The 16,617-nt window shown below is 36.3% G+C and overlaps 1 protein-coding gene across 1 annotated transcript in view; it reads right to left on the bottom strand.

The window, feature by feature from the left end:
* LOC138319674 (sodium- and chloride-dependent GABA transporter 3-like) overlaps window positions 1-16,617 on the bottom strand; it is a 27,002-nt gene extending 10,385 nt beyond the window's left edge. Inside the window, exons 1-2 of the mRNA XM_069262824.1 lie at window positions 16,379-16,617; window positions 4,896-5,027 (exon numbers count right to left, since the gene is read on the bottom strand). Of these exons, the coding sequence (XP_069118925.1) occupies window positions 4,896-5,027; window positions 16,379-16,586 (340 nt within the window). The 5' untranslated portion in view covers window positions 16,587-16,617. The remainder of the gene's footprint in view (window positions 1-4,895; window positions 5,028-16,378) is intronic.

The following is a 16,617-nucleotide window of genomic DNA, read 5'->3' as shown; positions in this document are numbered from 1 at the left end:
GGAAGAATACAATGGTGGTGATGGTCCCTCCTAGTCCTACAAAACATAAACACGTGATAAACAGTAACACGTTACAGTGACAGTTTAGGAAGAATACAATGGTGGTGGTGGTCCCTCCTAGTCCTACAAAACATAAACACGTGGTAAACAGTAACACGTTATTGTGACAGTTTAGGAAGAATACAATGGTGGTGGTGGTCCCTCCTAGTCCTACAAAACATAAACACGTGGTAAACAGTAACACGTTATAGTAACAGTTTAGGAAGAATACAATGGTGGTGGTGGTCCCTCCTAGTCCTACAAAACATAAACACGTGATAAACAGTAACACGTTATAGTGACAGTTTAGGAAGAATACAATGGTGGTGATGGTCCCTCCTAGTCCTACAAAACATAAACACGTGATAAACAGTAACACGTTATAGTGACAGTTTAGGAAGAATACAATGGTGGTGGTGGTCCCTCCCAGTCCTACAAAACATAAACACGTGGTAAACAGTAACACGTTATAGTGAGAGTTTAGGAAGATCACGATGGTGGTGATGGTCCCGCCTAGTCCTACAAAACATAAACACGTGATAAACAGTAACACGTTATAGTAACAGTTTAGGAAGATCACAATGGTGGTGGTGGTCCCTCCTAGTCCTAAAAACATAAACACGTGGTAAACAGTAACACGTTATAGTGACAGTTTAGGAAGAATACAATGGTGGTGGTGGTCCCTCCTAGTCCTAAAAACATAAACACGTGGTAAACAGTAACACGTTATAGTAACAGTTTAGGAAGATCACGATGGTGGTGATGGTCCCGCCTAGTCCTACAAAACATAAACACGTGATAAACAGTAACACGTTATAGTAACAGTTTAGGAAGATCACAATGGTGGTGGTGGTCCCTCCTAGTCCTAAAAACATAAACACGTGGTAAACAGTAACACGTTAAAGTAACAGTTTAGGCAGAATACAATGGTGGTGATGGTCTCTCCTAGTCCTACAAAACATAAACACGTGATAAACAGTAACACGTTATAGTAACAGTTTAGGAAGAATACAATGGTGGTGGTGGTCCCTCCTAGTCCTACAAAACATAAACACGTGGTAAACAGTAACATGTTATAGTGACAGTTTAGGAAGAATACAATGGTGGTGGTGGTCCCTCCTAGTCCTACAAAACATAAACACGTGGTAAACAGTAACACGTTAGTAACAGTTAAGGAAGAATACAATGGTGGTGGTGGTCCTTCCTAGTCCTACAAAACATAAACACGTGGTAAACAGTAACACGTTATAGTAACAGTTTAGGAAGAATACAATGGTGGTGGTGGTCCCTCCTAGTCCTACAAAACATAAACACGTGGTAAACAGTAACATGTTATAGTGACAGTTTAGGAAGATTACAATGGTGGTGGTGGTCCCTCCTAGTCCTACAAAACATAAACACGTGATAAACAGTAACACGTTATAGTAACAGTTTAGGAAGAATATAATGGTGGTGTGGGTCCCTCCTAGTCCTACAAAACATAAACACGTGATAAACAGTAACACGTTAGTGACAGTTTAGGAAGAATACAATGGTAGTGGTGGTCCCTCCTAGTCCTATAAAACATAAACACGTGATAAACAGTAACACGTTATAGTAACAGTTTAGGAAGATTACAATGGTGGTGGTGGTCCCTCCTAGTCCTACAAAACATAAACACGTGATAAACAGTAACACGTTATAGTGACAGTTTAGGAAGAATACAATGGTGGTGATGGTCCCTCCTAGTCCTACAAAACATAGACACGTGATAAACAGTAACACGTTAGTGACAGTTTAGGAAGAATACAATGGTGGTGGTGGTCCCTCCTAGTCCTACAAAACATAAACACGTGGTAAACAGTAACACGTTATAGTAACAGTTTAGGAAGAATACAATGGTGGTGATGGTCCCTCCTAGTCCTACAAAAAATAAACACGTGATAGACAGTAACACGTTATAGTAACAGTTTAGGAAGAATACAGTGGTGGTGGTGGTCCCTCCTAGTCCTACAAAACATAAACACGTGGTAAACAGTAACACGTTATAGTGACAGTTTAGGAAGAATACAATGGTGGTGATGGTCCCTCCTAGTCCTACAAAACATAAACACGTGATAGACAGTAACACGTTATAGTAACAGTTTAGGAAGAATACAATGGTGGTGGTGGTCCCTCCTAGTCCTACAAAACATAAACACGTGGTAAACAGTAACACGTTATAGTAACAGTTTAGGAAGAATACAATGGTGGTGGTGGTCCCTCCTAGTCCTACAAAACATAAACACGTGGTAAACAGTAACACGTTATAGTGACAGTTTAGGAAGAATACAATGGTGGTGATGGTCCCTCCTAGTCATACAAAACATAAACACGTGATAAACAGTAACACGTTAGTGACAGTTTAGGAAGAATACAATGGTAGTGGTGGTCCCTCCTAGTCCTATAAAACATAAACACGTGATAAACAGTAACACGTTATAGTAACAGTTTAGGAAGATTACAATGGTGGTGGTGGTCCCTCCTAGTCCTACAAAACATAAACACGTGATAAACAGTAACACGTTATAGTGACAGTTTAGGAAGAATACAATGGTGGTGATGGTCCCTCCTAGTCCTACAAAACATAGACACGTGATAAACAGTAACACGTTAGTGACAGTTTAGGAAGAATACAATGGTGGTGGTGGTCCCTCCTAGTCCTACAAAACATAAACACGTGGTAAACAGTAACACGTTATAGTAACAGTTTAGGAAGAATACAATGCTGGTGATGGTCCCTCCTAGTCCTACAAAACATAAACACGTGATAGACAGTAACACGTTATAGTAACAGTTTAGGAAGAATACATGGTGGTGGTGGTCCCTCCTAGTCCTACAAAACATAAACACGTGGTAAACAGTAACACGTTATACAGTTTAGGAAGAATACAATGGTGGTGGTGTGGTCCCTCCTAGTCCTACAAAACATAAACACGTGTAAACAGTAACACGTTATAGTGACAGTTTAGGAAGAATACAATGGTGGTGGTGGTCCCTCCTAGTCCTACAAAACATAAACACGTGGTAAACAGTAACACGTTAGTAACAGTTTAGGAAGAATACAATGGTGGTGGTGGTCCCTCCTAGTCCTACAAAACATAAACACGTGGTAAACAGTAACACGTTATAGTGACAGTTTAGGAAGAATACAATGGTGGTGATGGTCCCTCCTAGTCCTACAAAACATAAACACGTGATAAACAGTAACACGTTAGTGACAGTTTAGGAAGAATACAATGGTGGTGGTGGTCCCTCCTAGTCCTACAAAACATAAACACGTGGTAAACAGTAACACGTTATAGTAACAGTTTAGGAAGAATACAATGGTGGTGGTGGTCCCTCCTAGTCCTACAAAACATAAACACGTGGTAAACAGTAACACGTTATAGTGACAGTTTAGGAAGAATACAATGGTGGTGGTGGTCCCTCCTAGTCCTACAAAACATAAACACGTGGTAAACAGTAACACGTTATAGTGACAGTTTAGGAAGAATACAATGGTGGTGGTGGGTCCCTCCTAGTCCTACAAAACATAAACACGTGATAAACAGTAACACGTTAGTGACAGTTTAGGAAGAATACAATGGTGGTGGTGGTCCCTCCTAGTCCTACAAAACATAAACACGTGGTAAACAGTAACACGTTATTGTGACAGTTTAGGAAGAATACAATGGTGGTGGTGGTCCCTCCTAGTCCTACAATACATAAACACGTGGTAAACAGTAACACGTTATTGTGACAGTTTAGGAAGAATACAATGGTGGTGGTGGTCCCTCCTAGTCCTACAAACAAAACACGTGGTAAAAATACAAGTGGGCCCTCTAGTCCTACAAACATAAACACGTTAACGTAACGTGTGACAGTTTAGGAAGAATACAATGGTGGTGGTGGTCCCTCCTAGTCCTACAAAACATAAACACGTGATAAACAGTAACACGTTAGTGACAGTTTAGGAAGAATACAATGGTAGTGGTGGTCCCTCCTAGTCCTACAAAACATAAACACGTGGTAAACAGTAACACGTTAGTGACAGTTTAGGAAGAATACAATGGTAGTGGTGGTCCCTCCTAGTCCTATAAAACATAAACACGTGGTAAACAGTAACACGTTATAGTGACAGTTTAGGAAGAATACAATGGTGGTGGTGGTCCCTCCTAGTCCTACAAAACATAAACACGTGATAAACAGTAACACGTTAGTGACAGTTTAGGAAGAATACAATGGTAGTGGTGGTCCCTCCTAGTCCTACAAAACATAAACACGTGGTAAACAGTAACACGTTAGTGACAGTTTAGGAAGAATACAATGGTAGTGGTGGTCCCTCCTAGTCCTATAAAACATAAACACGTGGTAAACAGTAACACGTTATAGTGACAGTTTAGGAAGAATACAATGGTAGTGGTGGTCCCTCCTAGTCCTACAAAACATAAACACGTGGTAAACAGTAACACGTTAGTGACAGTTTAGGAAGAATACAATGGTAGTGGTGGTCCCTCCTAGTCCTATAAAACATAAACACGTGGTAAACAGTAACACGTTATAGTGACAGTTTAGGAAGAATACAATGGTAGTGGTGGTCCCTCCTAGTCCTACAAAACATAAACACGTGGTAAACAGTAACACGTTATTGTGACAGTTTAGGAAGAATACAATGGTGGTGGTGGTCCCTCCTAGTCCTACAATACATAAACACGTGGTAAACTGTAACACACGTTATAGTAACGATGGTGGTGTGTTCCCTCACATTTCTACAATATTAGTGCACATGTAATATCCTAATGTTAATTTTTCAAAATACCAATAACGAAGGCTGTATGTGATAATGCATTTCATACCTTGGAAGATAGGACAGATGTTCCAGGCCTTAAAGCCACTGACTCCCATGAATTGTCCAACGGCGACTTCCATGTAGAAGAGCGGTACTCCGGCCAGGACAACAAAAGTTATATAAGGGATAAGGAACGCCCCTGTAACACAACAAAAATCATATACGGGATAAGGAGAACGCTCCTGTAATACAACAAAAGTTAATACAGGATAAGGAACGCTCTCGTAACACAACAAAAGTTATATAAGGGATAAGAAACGCTCCTTTAACACATCAAAAGTTATATAAGGGATAAGGAACGCTCCTTTAACACATCAAAGGTTATATAAGGGATCGGGAACGCTCCTTTAACACAACATAAGTTATATAAGGGATCATGAACGCTCCTGTAATAAAGAAATGTTATATAAGTGACAGGAACGCTTCTGTAAAAAAGGACAAAATTGAAAAATCTTTCTTCGTTTTTGATAGCTTTCGCTTTATTACTTACAATTACAACAAATCAATTCTACATGTTGTTATTGACAATATATCGACATATTTCTGGTTTGACAAATAATAAGTATATTCCCACGTTATCCAAGTAACATATCAAACACGACTTCTACAGGTCCCGTGGTAAATTATAATAACAAACCCTTCGTGTATCATATCATCAAATACTTCTCATCAAGTGACACGTTATTTGTAATGACCGCGCTGTATTAATTACATATAATTTATATATACTGTCCTGTATTTCCCCAGAAATGGGCATTTACCCACGTTTGTTTTAGATGCTTTTTTTCCGGTAGTATTTTTACTGAGTTTAAAATCATTTGCCATAGCATGTATTGTTCGGCATTTAGGGATTTATATGTACAAACATAGGTTAAATACTACAAAATCCAACATAAGATGTTGTTATACGTGTACAAGGATAAGTTAAACACTACAAAATCCAACATAAGATGTTGTTATACGTGTACAAAGATAGGTTAAACACTACAAAATCCAACATAAGATGTTGTTATACGTGTACAAAGATAAGTTAAACATACAAAATCCAACATAAGATGTTGTTATACGTGTACAAAGATAGGTTAAACACTACAAAATCCAACATAAAATGTTGTTATACGTGTACAAAGATAGGTTAAACACTACAAAATTCAACATAAGATGTTGTTATACGTGTACAAAGATAGGTTAAACACTACAAAATCCAACATAAAAAATGTTGTTATACGTGTACAAAGATAGGTTAAACACTACAAAATCCAACATAAGATGTTGTTATACGTGTACAAAGATAGGTTAAATACTACAAAATCCAACATAAGATGTTGTTATACGTGTACAAAGATAGGTTAAACACTACAAAATTCAAGTTAAGATGTTGTTATACGTGTACAAAGATAGGTTAAACACTACAAAATCCAACATAAGATGTTGTTATACGTGTACAAAGATAGGTTAAACACTACAAAATCCAACATAAGATGTTGTTATACGTGTACAAAGATAGGTTAAACACTACAAAATCCAACATAAGATGTTGTTATACGTGTACAAAGATAGGTTAAATACTACAAAATCCAACATAAGATGTTGTTATACGTGTACAAAGATAGGTTAAACACTACAAAATCCAACATAAGATGTTGTTATACGTGTACAAAGATAGGTTAAACACTACAAAATCCAACATAAAATGTTGTTATACGTGTACAAAGATAGGTTAAACACTACAAAATCCAACATAAGATGTTGTTATACGTGTACAAAGATAGGTTAAACACTACAAAATCCAACATAAGATGTTGTTATACGTGTACAAAGATAGGTTAAACACTACAAAATCCAACATAAGATGTTGTTATACGTGTACAAAGATAAGTTAAACACTACAAAATCCAACATAAGATGTTGTTATACGTGTACAAAGATAGGTTAAACACTACAAAATCCAACATAAGATGTTGTTATACGTGTACAAAGATAGGTTAAATACTACAAAATCCAACATAAGATGTTGTTATACGTGTACAAAGATAGGTTAAATACTACAAAATTCAACATAAGATGTTGTTATACATATACAAAGATAGGTTAAATACTACAACATCCAACATAAGATGTTGTTATACGTGTACAAAGATAGGTTAAACACTACAAAATCCAACATAAGATGTTGTTATACGTGTACAAAGATAGGTTAAACACTACAAAATCCAACATAAGATGTTGTTATACGTGTACAAAGATAGGTTAAACACTACAAAATTCAACATAAGATGTTGTTATACGTGTACAAAGATAGGTTAAACACTACAAAATCCAACATAAGATGTTGTTATACGTGTACAAAGATAGGTTAAACACTACAAAATCCAACATAAGATGTTGTTATACGTGTACAAAGATAAGTTAAACACTACAAAATCCAACATAAGATGTTGTTATACGTGTACAAAGATAGGTTAAACACTACAAAATTCAAGTTAAGATGTTGTTATACGTGTACAAAGATAGGTTAAACACTACAAAATCCAACATAAGATGTTGTTATACGTGTACAAAGATAAGTTAAACACTACAAAATCCAACATAAGATGTTGTTATACGTGTACAAAGATAGGTTAAACACTACAAAATCCAACATAAGATGTTGTTATACGTGTACAAAGATAAGTTAAACACTACAAAATCCAACATAAGATGTTGTTATACGTGTACAAAGATAGGTTAAACACTACAAAATCCAACATAAGATGTTGTTATACGTGTACAAAGATAAGTTAAACACTACAAAATCCAACATAAGATGTTGTTATACGTGTACAAAGATAGGTTAAACACTACAAAATTCAAGTTAAGATGTTGTTATACGTGTACAAAGATAGGTTAAACACTACAAAATCCAACATAAGATGTTGTTATACGTGTACAAAGATAAGTTAAACACTACAAAATCCAACATAAGATGTTGTTATACGTGTACAAAGATAGGTTAAACACTACAAAATCCAACATAAGATGTTGTTATACGTGTACAAAGATAAGTTAAACACTACAAAATCCAACATAAGATGTTGTTATACGTGTACAAAGATAGGTTAAACACTACAAAATTCAAGTTAAGATGTTGTTATACGTGTACAAAGATAAGTTAAACACTACAAAATCCAACATAAGATGTTGTTATACGTGTACAAAGATAGGTTAAACACTACAACATCCAACATAAGATGTTGTTATACTTGTACAAAGATAGGTTAAACACTACAAAATCCAACATAAGATGTTGTTATACGTGTACAAAGATAAGTTAAATACTACAAAATCCAACATCAGATGTTGTTATACGTGTTATATTTGACAGAGTAACAAAAGGAAAGAAAACAAATGAAACGAAAGGATAAAAAACAATATATCATGAAAACGTTTTAATAGGATAGGTATATTTTATACCTCTACATTGTAACAAAATGTTGAGTACAAAATGTGTAGGATACTGTTACATAACCCTGAACTATCCTTTTTATTCATTCATTGACGTCATAGATATTACATTACCTTTCAGCATATATTTACAGGAGTCTGCAGTAGCTACCGATTATAAATATATTCTCTATAGAGAAATATGATACAGAGTACAACAATGACAAGAGGTAGCTAGCAGGTCATGATGAAATATGGTACAAAAGCCAATATATTAAAGATGCTTCACCGCTGACAAATGGTATTTTTCTCTATCGAAAACAGGAGCAGACGATTTAGTATTTTTCTTCAGTTGCAAAAGTTACTTACTTTACACCATTACCACCAAAGAAAAGGTTGAGCTTCTAATTTTACTTCAAGATAAAAATATTAAAAATAATTAATTGCATCCCGAAAAAAATACCTGGCACTATGTCCTATATGGAATGAAGTAGTGATTGCGCATGCACCAAAAGCAAAATAATTATATATATATAAAAAAATATATTTTTGTTGTTAATTAGACATATATACATACGATTAAACACTAATTATTGTTGAAATATCATTAAAGTAGCATTTATGCTCTGTCGGCGATGGATCATCTTTAATAGAAAATTTGCCCTTGAAAAAAAATAACCCGTAGCAGATATACACCCCATTGTGACGAATAATTTTTTTTTAACAAATGATGTCGACTGTGAGTAATGAAAGAATAGAAAAGAAAAAAACAAAAACACCTGAACATGAGGAATTTATTCAACTTATAGGGCATGAGGCTATCAGATTTCGCGATTTCCATTTCAAAACAAGTTCGCGAAGATAAACATTCGCGGATTTAAAAATTAAATGGAATTTTCTATCAATATAATTGATGTAGATATTAATTTGCGGAAGTTATTTACTTACAAAAGAAAATCGTAGGTGAAAGAGAATAAACTTACAACAACAACTTACACTATTCATGATGTATATACATAAACATGGCTAATTCGTGAACACTGCATGTTATGTTACTGTTTAAGCAGGCCACAACACACATTGTATACAGGGGAGGTTGTACTTTATGGCCATAGCTGTTAATGAGAAGTAACACATGATAAACCAAATATGACAGTAGGTCATCCGAGATTCGTGCAACTTATGTATGAAATTATATACCTGCAAACCTGACATCCTTTGTGTCTATTGTGTTGCATTTCCACTTACGTAATATATAAAAAACGGAAATGATCTATATGGGGGTAACATTTCAATGTCGTCATCTCCATATTTCACAGAAAAAGGAAAAAAATGCATCACAGAAAAACAGTGTTGTTTGTTCCAGTAATTCTTCACTGGTCGACGGACGGTTTCGTTATTCAAGAAGATAAAACGAGCATAGTAAATATCGGGGTCAAATCCTTCAGGCAAGGCGCCTGCATTGTTTGTAAAAGTCGACTGAATTTTGGATATTATTTTTCCTCTTTTTTTCTAAATAACTTTGTCCTTCCTAACGTGCTCCATAGTTGGTGACCCACGGTTGATTGCACTACACCACGCTACACTTATCAACCATGAGGCAGCCCGATCTCAGAGCACTGATTTCGTCAAGTGCCATCTGATTGGCCCCGACAGATTTTCCTGCCGGTTTTTTAGCCAATGAGATTAGAGTTAACATACGCTTCGCAGATGCTGTACATAAACAACATTGGTATCCATTAATATTCTCCCTCTTAACCTGGAGAGTTCTCATTTTAAAAGAGTTATGTTGATTGGTTTCTATTTATAGAGTGGCGTTATTGAAGCGGTGCTCTGAGATCCAGCTGTCTGGTGATAAGTGTAACGTAGTGTAGTACAATCAGCCGTGGGTCACCGACAATGACGTCGCTCTTGACACCGTCATACGTTCAGCTTTAAGTTGAGCGCTCTTCGTTTTGAGATAGGCTCTAGGTTCTGTCCCTTTGGCCGACACACCAAAATCTATGAAAGTGGTAGTTTCTGCTTCTGCTTAGCGCCCAGCACATGCACGAGTAGGACGACTGGTTCGTCTGTTGTCAGTATAATGTAAGCGGGTGGAGTGTGTTGCTTGGTGTCTTCGGCATCAATGATATAGCACTATAAAAGTGCAACAACTCCACTATACAAAAAGACAACAACACAAATATACCGCAGTCTCTCAAGACACGCACCACACACTGCTCACACGCTATACATCACATAACGTCTCCCTTGACCTCACCTCACGTTTGGCCTTCTGTTGAAAAAGGCTGTGTGTTCTGTCCCCTTGCTGAGACACACCAAAGTCTCTACAAGTTTTATTTTCTTCTGCTTAGCGCTCAGCATTAATTAGTTGGACGACTGGTTGGCCCGTTGTAAGTATAATGTGACCTGACGGGGTGTATTGCTTGGTGTCTTCGGCGGCATGTTCCCGTGATGTAGCAATATAAAAAGGACAAGAGTTCCACTATAAAAGACAAAAACGCCGCATATACCGCAGTCTCCCAAAACATGCACCGCACACTGCATACACGCTAAACACCACATACATGGGATGCCGTCCTTACATGACCCTGGTTGTTAATAGGATAAAAATTAATCAAACAAACAACCAAAGGTCAAATTTAGAATTTAGCGTACATCAAAGGTACATATGTGTCTGAGACAAAGCAGTCACGCGACCTTTACAATATGGAACACTCCGGCCATATTATGGCAGCAGAGTGATCCTGTGTTGCATAAGTTTTAATGTGGTTAGAGGAAAAACAATATCTAGATATTGCAGTTTGAAATCATCTCTTGAATTACACACCAGTCATGAACTGTTAACGCATATCCTAAATGGTCCAGGTATGCCTCTGAGGATTTTCATCTATTGTAATCTCAAAAACATAAACAAAATAAGCTAATTGTTCCTTCACGTATATACTGTAATGAATCGACAATCTAAATTTTGAGTACATAATATGTACGATCTGGATTATTTGACATGGGTCATACAAAACAGTTTATACATTTTAATTACCAGTTAATGGGAGTTTTAGTGCTGATGAATCTTACAGGCATGTTGTTACGCTTTTGGTTGGCCACGCTGATCTTATCTTTAGAGGACCGATCTACACTTGGTGTTGCAGATGTCGCAGCATACCGTGACAAGACAAGAAATATATCCAGACCAGTGACTGTTAGTGATCTAGGTAACAGGTGACTACTACTGTGTATCATGTTACAAATGTCGCTCTACCATACTAAACACAAGTTGATAGCACAACCAGCATGTAAAACATGGAACAAAAGAAGATAGTTCGTATATGATAACTGAAAATGACTTTGAATAACTTTGCTCATTTTGATAAATGCATATAATTTATTTCAAATAAGGAAACAGAAAATAAACCAGCATCCAAAAGAAGACCAAACCAACGGAAGAAGGTGGATACCAATCTCTGAAACCAAATAATTTGAATCTGAATATTAATGCAAACCCTTAAACACAACAATGTACCATCCGTTTGTTTATAGACTGACACTGATGATGGTGGTAATGATATTAAAATGATTGTAGATCTGATTTCAAAGTATAGAACAGAAAACATTGAAATAAACGATTCCTATATTGACGAGGCCAATAAGGAATCCAATATTATGAGGTAATATCAGAGAAAGGGGCGTTCGACAGCTTCCATTTTTAAATTGCTCGTCATTCTAGAGGTGAACGATAATTATATTGCAAAGTGTAGTTTAGAAGATAAGTTTACATCAAAAGCCATAAGGTTTAGCAAATCACTTGAACCATAGGAAAAGATACTTTGATCAAATGAGCTATGGTTTTTAATTATTTCAATGTTCCCCTACTAGTTTGTTTGCGTTAAAAAAACTATCCCTTCCTAGCGGCATCATCGGATGGTGTTATGAAGTGTAAATATTGTATTGAAGGAGTGATAGAAATTAAATGCCCCATACACCCTTCAAAGTCAACCATTATAAGTTGCAATGTCAAATAGTCCTTCATGTAGAATGAACAATTTTGAACTGAAAAAAATCTTAGGGCTTAGCATATTATGTTGAGATATTGGTACAAATGACTGTCCTTAATAAATCTTACTGTACCTTCGTGCTGTTTACACAGAGATATGTTTATTGAAATATAATTCACTGATCATCTTTCAGTTTTTCGTATATATATATATATATCAAATACATTAAATATATGCAGAAAGTTTTTAACGATCACTGTTACCGTATAGCAATGACATCTGTCTAGTTATTGGAAATTAGAAGATATCATATGCACATTTCAAACTGCTATCTGAAACATACATGAAATCAGACGATTCTTTAAAAAACACATTTACATTAATGTTATGTGTAAAAAGAGTGTGCTTTAAACAGTCACATATCTGATAAATTTACATTTTATTGCACCGATATATAATACTTCATGACAGACATTAGCACATACTTTATAATATTTATTGAATTTGAAAGAATTTGTTTATGCAAATCAATGCCCTGTAAACAGCCAATGTCATGTAGGGATGGCCTTTCATGTGTGTGACACGTGTTTTGGGAGACTGTGGTATATTCTGGTTTTGTTTTCTTGTATAGTGAAACACTCTTTTTATAGTGCTATATCACTGAAAAATTGTTAGTACCTCATGATATATTTTTACCAGTAGAGGCATGAAATTACAAAATGCTGCAGTAACGCTTAGAAAAGAAGAAGCTAAAATTTTCATATGCAATGGCAGAACATGTCCAAGTAACATAAAAGAATTGATAACCCTAATATATATTTCTATATATATTCTGGATGAGGCTTTATTTCTAGGGTGTTTGCTTTGAAGTGAGAACTCTTCCCGTTCCATTTTTGCTTAGACTTGTAAAAGAAGGTATATTTAGATAAGTTCTTAGTTAGTAAATCTCGGATTTGGAAACCAAGGTCAGCAATAAACTCATCACCAGGCACGATATTTTATTTTCATAAATAGTGATTTTTCTTTCATTTATATTACCACTCCAACACTGTAACAAATGTAAATATACTACATTTTGTTGAATAGCTACCAAAGCCTTCAATGTATCAAGTAATTTGTAATTGCTTCATATACATGCTTGGGTCAGACAGTTTCTTTGGTTTCTGTATAAAAATCAATACAATTGATAATTAATGTGGTATTTGGATATTTCATTTTAAAAGACAAAGGCATGTAGTTTTTCACCTTTTCCCTTGAAGGCCGTTTGATGACAAGTTCCAAAATCTGAGAGAGAAAGCTGATCCAAATTTTCACAACTGCGTTTTCCATCAAGGACAAGTTGAAAAAAATGAACACCTGTTGTCCGATGTACAGTGTACGGCGATAGAGAGAAGATACGATATCGTATACTACCGCCATTGACGATTGTGTTATGCTCCGAAATCTCGCTCTCGCCTTGTGAGATTTGAGCTTTGCTTACACTTTGACATGTGCTACAATCACGGGGTGCAACTCTTGCTTAATCACAACAGTTTTCAGGATATAAGGCTTTAAATATTCCATTTTAAAAAATGGCAGTCATGGCCGCAATCAGCAAGATCCGGTTGGGATCCCTCCCGTTCTCAAATACCTTGTATTAGGTCATAGTAACAATGGGCCAAATGTCATACTTGTATCACAAAGTGCACGATTTTATGGTTAATCCTTCAGACTAGTGTTGGTGCTTTGGTTAAGACACTACATGGATATACCACAGTCTCCAAAAACACGCACCTCGCACAACATACACGCAACACACAACATACATGGGAGGCCGTCCTTACATGACCATAGCTGTTGATAGGACTTTAATTAATCAAACAAACAAACAAACAATTGGCTTAGCACGCATAGAAAACATCAGGACGGCTAGTTGTGTCCGTTGTTGGTACATGTATGATGTGACCTGAATGTGTTGTTCAGCCGTTGTTCAATATTGTTTAAAGTATACTTAATGAAGAAGGCACTATCAAATGGATATTATTTTCATTCGTACAAGGAGACACAAAACGTACATGCGATAGTCTTCCAAAAAACACGCATTCACCGCGTGACATATATGGTAGGTAATACATAATTGGCCCAAACGTTTAATAAGATGTTAAGCAAAATCAACCAACAATCTTTTATCTAAATGTAGAACACAGTATATATTTCCTGTCATGTAGATGCGATGTCCAAGTAATTAAGGTGTCCGACAAATAAATCAAACGAGTCCCAACAGTGTCATTTATCAACAGACCTTAACCTCGCTTTCTGCCCCAGAAGTCGGACGTGTTCATCAGATTTATGTTTTTTTCAGATTGTACCTATATGACGCGCGTGGTAGGGTCGTCTTTTTTTGCTTAATAGGTACATTCATATACCGCCCTGTTAGATAATAATAGTTACATAAATAGCATACATGTTTTATAGTTGATATCCCTTTTGTCTATATAGAAAAATCAATAATGTTTAAATGAAAAAAATAAAAATAGTTTAATATTGTCTTAAATATGACCATCTTCACATTTTGACCTCCCAAATATTATTCATAAGATGACAAATAATTGTGACAAGGCAGATGAAATGTTAATATCAAGAGTCACTAAACACATTATAAGTACAGAGTTCGCCTACAGCAAAAGGATGATAAGAAAGGTCAAATGCGGTTTTAAATTGAATGTGAGATGTAATTCATTAGAATTATTGCAAATACATGACACACATCTACTGCATGTTCGTATAAAGCGACTAAGTTTATGACCCTTTACTGTCTTTCCTAACTAATCTATTGTGTGCCCTGTGAAGAAATATGTAGTCGAGACATGGCCAAAGTTCAAAATACTGATAGTTCCTGCTTAATGTTCGGCATAAGGGGAGTGGAATGACTGGTATAAGGCACCATACATGGAGATGGTACTATGAACTGGACATGAGTTCCGTTACTATATAGATACACAACACAACCCCTACAATGTTCCGTGTTGCATCCCCTAGACACACGAAAACCGCTCAGCATAAAGGGACAACGACGACTGGTTTGCCCGTGTCAGTATAATATGACCGGATGGTTGTGTTTGTTAGGTGTCTGTATAATGTGACCGGATGGTTGTGTTTGTTGGGTGTCTGTATAATGTGACCGGATGGTTGTGTTTGTTGGGTGTCTGTATAATGTGACCGGATGGTTGTGTTTGTTGGGTGTCTGGTGGCACATTTGAGTGAGATAGCACATTCGAAATAATAAGATTTCCAATATTACAAAGAGTTACAACACGAAATTACCACAGTCCCCCAAAACATAGACATTCACATACGAAACACATTGCATACATATTAAAGGAGGCCGTCCTTGGATGACTTTAGCTGTTGATGTGATGTGAAGCCCAAATAATCGAATGGCAATAGTCTCCTGAAATATTCTTGCTCTCACCATGCGCACCATACATGTATCATACACAAAAAGAGGACGTCACTAAGGTGCATCCCCTGAATACGTATAATTATGCAACAAGCGGTATTTACATTTCCACTTCAATTCCAATATGTTACTTTGCCAAACGCATGTGACGTTCTTGGGTGTTTGTCCGCTCAGTGCAAGACCATTATAGGTGCACGATCTCTTGAGATATCATAAAAACATCTATCTCAAATGTAAATATAAGCATTGAACTTAGTTAGAAATTAAATGAGAATGAATGCCAAACTGAACAAAGAAAAATTCAGCACGAAGCGTTACGGCATTGTCCAGTTGGCATTCTGTAATTGAAAGTAGTTCAATACCTCAATATAGGTCATATATACTTATCATCTCAACATAGCAGTAAAACTTTCATCTACGACAAATGACAATGAAACCCAAACAAGAAAGTGAAGTGATTTGTTTATGACGCGTATCTCATCAGTCCAACATCATTGGAAAGGCATAATTGGCTTATATAGATATATAGTGACCAGCCCAATAGGTAACTCTAACGGATTGACTAAGGAAGTTAATATGTATAGAAAATGCTTTTGATCATGAACAAAATGTTAGTGTGAAATTCAGACTCACCTCCGCCATTCTTGTAACAAAGGTAGGGAAATCTCCATACGTTTCCGAATCCAACGGAAAAGCCAACACATGCCAGTAGGAAATCCGCCTTTGTTGACCAGCTCTCACGCTTCTTTAATCCTTTATCGGATGCTTCCGTTTCCAATAATAGGATATTATTCTCCTCCTTTGATAAACATTCCTTTTTTTCATATTCCTTCCCGTCCATGTTGTCGGAGAGCCTTTTTGGTTCGTCAATG

Source organism: Argopecten irradians, chromosome 1 (genome assembly GCF_041381155.1).
Source record: "Argopecten irradians isolate NY chromosome 1, Ai_NY, whole genome shotgun sequence".
Taxonomy (NCBI): Eukaryota; Metazoa; Mollusca; class Bivalvia; order Pectinida; family Pectinidae; genus Argopecten; species Argopecten irradians.
This window is presented reverse-complemented; position numbering and strand designations above follow the sequence as displayed.